Consider the following 7252-nt stretch of genomic DNA (forward strand, 5'->3'; position numbering starts at 1 on the left):
AGGTTTAAGTATCGTCATCAATATTGCTGGAATCATGCGATATTGTTTTCAAATTCAACTTTGTTATTCTAATATAAATTGATCTCACAATCAGAGGTTGGTGGGTTGTGTCACGTCCCGATTTTTAAACAACATTTAAAAATCAATATAATTCACACAATTATATAGACGTGATGGTCCAGCCATCAATACAAAATACCTGAAAAACTTTTTCATTTTAAATCAAGTACATACTAATACCCTGAACCCCTATGTCAATACAGACTCGCTCCGCAGTGTCATATATTACAGTTACGAATTAAATTGTCACAACAAAATAAAACGTAAATGCTCCTCAGAGCTTACAACAACGCGGAAGTCTTATCAACGGTAAAGTCACAAAATTGGCCTCCATCCGTAAAGCTACAATTACACGATCTCAGCTTCAGCCACGATTATCCTGACCTGCAGGATCAACCCTTACACCATCGAATAGTGCACCCGGTTGCCACACAACAAACCTGGTAAGTTTTTGAAGCTTGTATGAGTAAAACTCAAATACAACAAACAAACAACTCACATTGAAATAAGGAAAACAACTCACACTTTGATTCTTGTCAACACATAATAGAGGGACGCAACTCACACTTTGATTCATTTCCAAAACGAAATAAAGGAAAGCAACTCACACTTTGATTCCTTTAAAAATACTCAAAATAAAGGAAAGCAACTCACTCTTTGATTCCTTTAAAACACATCCTCAAGAGTTGGTAATAACCTCGCTCTGTTTTCCCATGAGATGTCCTGGCAAACAGACTAGAGCTCTAACTGAATCGTAACCATAACCCAGTCAAAGGCAAGGTTACTCGATTTACTGCCTAAAGTCACCTTGAGACCTTAATTTCTCGGGCCTCTCTGTCCCTCGAAATAAAACATTTAAAGAAGTCATACAAGACTCACAATGTTACACAACTCTCAATGCTTTTCAAAACAATAGAAATCATCATTTCACAATCATTTGTTTTCCGAAAAGCCACACCTCAAAAAAATAAACGAGTATAAATCATGCATATTGTTTTCATCAACCAACAAAACCACCAATCCACATATACATTTCTCGTAAATATATATACGTAGTCATTCACTCAGGAATGTCTACTAATACCAACTATAATTTGCAGTTAAATAAATAACTCCCAAAACGATAAGGTAACTCCGTTAGTAAATGAACATTGTGAGATTACTCACCTCGAAATTCTCGCTGCGTCTTCAGTCCACTAAATAGCTTACAGAACGCACTCTGTCAAGCACCTAAGGAAAGTACAGCCTCGATTCAGTATATGAATCACAAGGTAATTAAAGTTCGAGTCCCCCAATCGAACTACAACTCGAAAGTAACGCCAATCGAGGCTAAACTTCATCTGGAAACACCCAAAGTCTTTGGAACACTCCTACGATTGATATATCATAACTACAAGTTGATCGGATGGTAGGATCCTCACAGATCGAAAACCGAACAATTCAAAACCGCTAAAACCCCTAACATGCTCATACGATCACAAAAAATTACAAATCATATATGGAAATGCTTGTATCGAGGAATAGATGATAAATGAAGCAAGAAACTGCCCCTGACATGGCCAGAAATGCCGCCAAGCGCTGCCACAAGCGGTGATACACCGCCGCCAGCCAAACTCAAAACCACAACAATCCAATCTTGGTCAATGAAGGCTTCACTGTCCAAATTAGGCCTGGGATCGGTTCTAAAAATGTCATTTTTTGTCGGAACCGGAACCGGAACCGGAAAGCCTTTTCCGGTTCGGTTAGGATGTTTTTCATTGTGGGAACCGTTTGGGAACCGAACCGAACATAACGGTTCGGTTATCAGCTGTTTCCGGTTCCAGTTCATAACAAGAAAAGGCTTGCAATTTTACAATTTCCCAGCCATTCCAGACTCCTGCACACTCCACCACATATAAAAATGTTCAATACAAGACATAATCAATACAAAATGTAGTTTTAAAGACTTCAACAATGCAGTTTAGAACTACATAATGCATTAATGTTTAATGCCTAAAACTCTAAAAGAGTTGATGGCATGAAAATGAAACAATATCTTGACAAAGCAGATTTATATTGCAGTTTCATAAACAACTTGCATTCTTGCAATGTAAAAATCAAAAAACAAACATAAAAAACAAAGAGACAGAGAGCTGCTTTAAAACATTTTTCAACTTGCAACATGATTATTTCATCCACACTTCCACATAGATAGAGGCATAGAGCTGCTTTAAAACTTGAATCCTGCATTAATAAGCAAAAATAACCAGATGATGATTTGGGAGTACTTGAATTCGAAGAAATCGAATTCGAAGCCATATGCTGATGATTTGGGATGAAGATGAACTGGGATGATTTGGATTTGGGATTTGGGATTTAGGATTTAGGATTTCAAAGCACAGATGAACTGGGATGATATGAGATTATGAGTTTTGCGTTTTTTGAATTGGGGAAGATCAATTTTGACTTCGAAAGCTAGATCCGGAATTGGGGATGAACTGAGGACTGCGTGAGGAACATAAACTAAAGACTGCGGTCGTGTTTGATCGAAGAGTCGAAGTCATGGAACATTTAGGTCGAGTTACAAACGAAACAGGCTTGGGCTTAGGGCAATAGAGCTTGAATATATGGGCTTTTATTTGCCTAGGCTTGCATATCTCGGTTCCCTCGGTTCTACTATGTTTAACAATAGACGAATCGGAATCGAACCGTACACACGAAACCGGTTCGACTCTACAAAAATAACATGTTTTTAATACGAAAACCCGAACCGAACCGCCGGTTCCGGTTCTACCGGTTCTTGGTGCTAAAGTCCCAGGCCTAGTCCAAATTCACATGATTTAATTTCATAATCTACTACTGCAAATGCAAAGGGGAAGAATTCTGCAAGAGCAAAGATACAACAAAACATCAGAATTTGAAATGTAAACTAAAAACAAAATCATAAACTTGGCACTTTTTATTAACTAAATAATTAAAAACAAGCAATCTAAAAGCTACTAACATATGTATAGAAAGCTACTATGACACATGTACAAAATAAAACCAGTTGATTGTTCATCTTAATAGTGTAACACAAATCTCAAACAACAAATGCTAGAGATTCGAAATGACAACAAAAAGAAAACTGAATTTCATACAGAATCCTGATTTTCCAATTTGATAAGTTATTGACATAAGACAACTTGAAATCAACCAAAATGAAAACAAAAAAAAGCTATTGAAATCAGCTTGAAAATATATTAGCTTAGAAACAGAAAGCTACTAACATTGTCTTGAACAACTACTGTAATAGTTATAGAGAGCTACTGACTCAAAATCAATTAAAATAAAAATAGAAAATCTACTGATATCAACTAAAAAAAATACTAACATAAGCATACAAAAGTTACTATCACTGTGTTGAAAAGCCATTGCAACATTTATAGAGAGCTACTAACTGCAGCAAAAAATGAATTTTTTTTTTTTTTTAAGAACAAAGATATGCCAAAAATCAGTAGATAGGCGTGAATGAAAACACATGAATCTAAAACTCTATCAACTTGATTATTAGTTTCTAGTTTTAAAATGAACACATAAAGTATAACAAAAATGCACAGTAGGTTTGTTTGACTGTGATAGTAGTTTTACAAAAGTATGCTACTAGCATTTTCAAACACTATTAGTATCCTTTTTTGTAAGCTTTTTCAAAACATTTACGACATGCTATCACAATGTACTAAGATTTCACACATAATACATGCCTGGACAATAGTAATACCAAAGTAGTTAATATTCAACTACTATCACCAAGTCCAACAATAGCAATTTATACTACGATCGGAGAAATCAAAGTAAACAAAGGAAGCACTATTTTTTTTTTTTCAGTTGTACATACAATCCCAAATAGTCAATTTTCTAATACATCATCAAATAGAAAATTTAAAGGTGATGCCTTTAACCCACCGTAATTCACAATCACAGCATTCCAAGATGTCAAATCTTTACAGTGCATATTGTCAAACACCCTCTTATAGTAATCAATTGCTCCATATTTTGCATACATGTCCATGAGTGAGTTCAGTACAGGGACATCAGGTCTCTTGGTGGACTTTACTATCTGGGCATGTATCTCCTTCCCACTATATAGTGCAGTCATTCTAGCACATATTGGTAACACTGTGGTGAGGGTGACCCAAGTGAACCCCATCCCTTCTCCTTGCATCCTTCTAAAACACTCAAGTGACTCATGAAGGAATGGATGGATTTCAAAACTTTTTAATTAGTGCGGAATTAGTTTAACAATTAAACTACTAACTAAACATAAAATCCATTCCTTTAACTCATGATCTTGGCTTATTGTGATATGTATATAAACATAGCATGCATAGTAAGGAAGAACAAAGAGGGAGTTTATGTTCTACTCACCCTTGGAGCGTGATTTTAATTCGATCCAAGTGAACCACCAAAGTTCCTCTCCTTGATCTCTCCTTGTGTGTGTTTCCTCCACCTTGAATTAAGAACTCCTTCTTTTACTCCTTCTTGTGCTTGTAATCTCCTCCTTGATGTAACAAGTAAAGCCACAAAAATATATGGCCTCTAAGGATCTTCACCAAGTGAATCAAGAGATGAAGAAAGATGAAAGAAAAGAAGAAATTATGCAAGTGTTCTTCTTTCCTTTAATTTCTGAAAAATGGACCAAGAGAGAACTCTCTTTCTCTCTCTCTAATCTGAAAATAATGGTGTAGAGATGCTACCATTATTATGTCTATGCTTTCACTTTTATATAATAGGAAATAACTCCAATTACTAAAAGAAAATATTGACTTTCATAAAGCCAATATTTTGGCTGGTCCATACATGTTATTGGGCACTAAAAATGTGTCTTGGGCTTTCATTTAAATCTCATTTAGTGAAGCCCAAGTCCACACCAAAATCCGACAATCGTTTAGGCCCAATAGGTTCGGGTTTTACCCGAAAATTCTAATTATGTCCAAATAATAAATCTAATTAATTATTTGCTCATAACCAACTCTTGTTTAATCTTCTTCATATACAATCTCAAGGATCCACTTATATGGTGTGCGATCTCTTAGGTTCTAATTAACAAGGCAGTGAAGTTTATAGAAACCATTCTATTTTGTTTACGAATCAAAAACTCCATTTTTGATTCTCCCTTGTTATTAGGATAATAAATGTTTATTAATCCTCGGGGACTTCACAAGTCATGAGTGACGTCTTGCAACATATCATGACTACCCTAGTTAATGTAGAATGACAAAGAACCTATTCAATTGGAATTACAATACAATACGGTCCTTCTCTAACACGATGTTCTAAATCACATCATCGGGGTATGGAATTGATATGTCAATCCCCTAATGTGATTTTCATTCTTATGTGATTCTTAGAATGTGATTAAAAAACTCCTTTTTAAATCTCATTCAATGCTTTGGCCAAAGACTCATTGAATCACATCTTTGAACATACACCTTATTTACTTAAGGATAGAGATTCCTTGTTGTACACTCACATGTCTCCATGACCGAATTGATTATACCAATGAATGCATCTATTATATCCATTAAGGGACACAATATTATTGCATCATCAAGAGATAATCCATTCACTCATAAGACAACTATGGTGTCTCAGGTCAAAGGACTAATTTGTATTATTGCAATTTAGAGTTCAAGTTTGACATGTAAGTAAGACTCCATACAAGAACTCTAATGATCGCGTTCAGTGTACTCTTTAAGTTAAGAGCACCCACATACTTGTATTAGTGTCTCTACACAAATGACAAGAGACATATCATCCTCCATATTGAGCATACATAGTATGTGCTAGTCTTTCCGGATTATCAATGTCCAAGTGATAATCCTATGACTAGGAACCTTTTAGGATAAGAGTGTGAAAGAGTAAAGGTCTCACACATCTAACTCTTTAGATTACTTTCTCTTTAACTCATATTCCTTGGACCTTGTTCAATCAAATATTAAATATAAGCAATGAACAATAAACTTGCCCTTTTGATTAATAATAATTACAATAATAATTACATCAAAATGATTGTTTTAGGACACAATTCCTTCAACTCAAACACTCGGTCTCGTCGAACAAAACTTGCAATCAAAGAGTTCCAAGAAACAACATTTCGTTGAGGCATTGTTTCGAACACCTTCAAGGCATCCCCAAAGCACCCCTGCTCTGAGTACAATCTCATAAGAGCATTATTAACCACTTGATCCGGCTTTTCATTTGATTTCACAATCTGGGCATGGACGGCTCTCCCGACTCTAAGCTCAGACAACTCTGCACAGGCCTTCAACACCATCAAGAATGCGAAATTCCCCGGCCAGACTAGCCGGCACAATATTTCACAATATAAGAGCAACGCTTTCTCCAAGTAGCCATTTCTCAAATACGCAATGGCCATGGCCACCCACACCGACTCCTCAGGCGCGTGTTCACCGTCGACGAAAACAGAGTGGGCGTCGTCAACTCGGCCGCAGACAGAGTAGAGAGTAATGAGCTTGGTTTTCAAGGTGGGATTGTTGACGAGGTTGTGGTTCACTTTGTCTTTTGAGAGAAGAAATTGTAGGTAAAGCCTTTGGCCATGCTCTAAGGATTTTTGGGAGATACAGGTGTGGAAGAGGAGGGAGTAGGCCTCGATGTCGGACTCGGTGGCCGTCAATTTGGAGGGTGAGGCTTCGATCAGGCAAATGTCCTCTTCTAGTTTGCCGGATTTTGCAAGCCATTTGAGAGTTGAGGGAGTTAGAGGTTTGCTGGGTTTTTGAGAAATGTCGGAGACTGAACAAGTAACAGTTATGCTAGTTGACACAGAAATGGCGCCAATCATTTTCTCCCTGCTATCAGATATTAAATTTCCTTACTATTGCAAGGCCAAGGGCATTTCACAAGGGAGTGTTGGTTTTTCATTGGTTGGACAGTTGGACAGGAGTGTAAAATCGAGAATAAAACACATAACTCATTTTCCTAACCTAATAATATTCTCCATGAAAAACGAGAGAAATTAGAGAAAAATTAAACACGATCAAGCAAGAAAGATAGTGTAAAAGTGGTTAATAAATTCTCTAATTTTCAAAACCCAATGCCTGAAAGTAGGACGATCCCATTCCTTCAACTCACCCACAGTATTTCCAATCATCTTCATTAGCCTTTTCGACTGAAAAGCCGGCGGAACACCTAGCAGCAAGATCTAGTACGATGA

At 36.6% G+C, this 7252-nt stretch overlaps 1 protein-coding gene across 1 annotated transcript; it reads right to left on the reverse strand.

Moving 5' to 3' along the window:
• Nucleotides 1-3925: 3925 nt before the first annotated feature.
• On the reverse strand, nucleotides 3926-6920 carry LOC133723191 (pentatricopeptide repeat-containing protein At3g14330-like). Its single transcript, XM_062150011.1, has 2 exons — nucleotides 6105-6920; nucleotides 3926-4247 (listed from the first exon to the last, which is right to left on the reverse strand). Exons 1-2 carry the CDS (start codon nucleotides 6878-6880, stop codon nucleotides 3929-3931), a joined length of 1095 nt encoding a protein of 364 aa, XP_062005995.1. The 5' UTR covers nucleotides 6881-6920; the 3' UTR covers nucleotides 3926-3928.
• Between the last annotated feature and the right edge of the window lie 332 nt (nucleotides 6921-7252).

Source organism: Rosa rugosa, chromosome 7 (assembly GCF_958449725.1).
Source record: "Rosa rugosa chromosome 7, drRosRugo1.1, whole genome shotgun sequence".
Lineage (NCBI taxonomy): Eukaryota > Viridiplantae > Streptophyta > Magnoliopsida > Rosales > Rosaceae > Rosa > Rosa rugosa.

Coding starts and splice junctions, on each gene's coding strand:
- LOC133723191 (XM_062150011.1), bottom strand. CDS start 6,880: ATGATTGGCGCCATTTCTGTGTCAACTAGCATAACTGTTACTTGTTCA. Junction 4,248..6,104: donor GTGTTTGAGTTGAAGGAATT/GTGTCCTAAAAC, acceptor TGAGTGTTTTAG/AAGGATGCAAGGAGAAGGGA.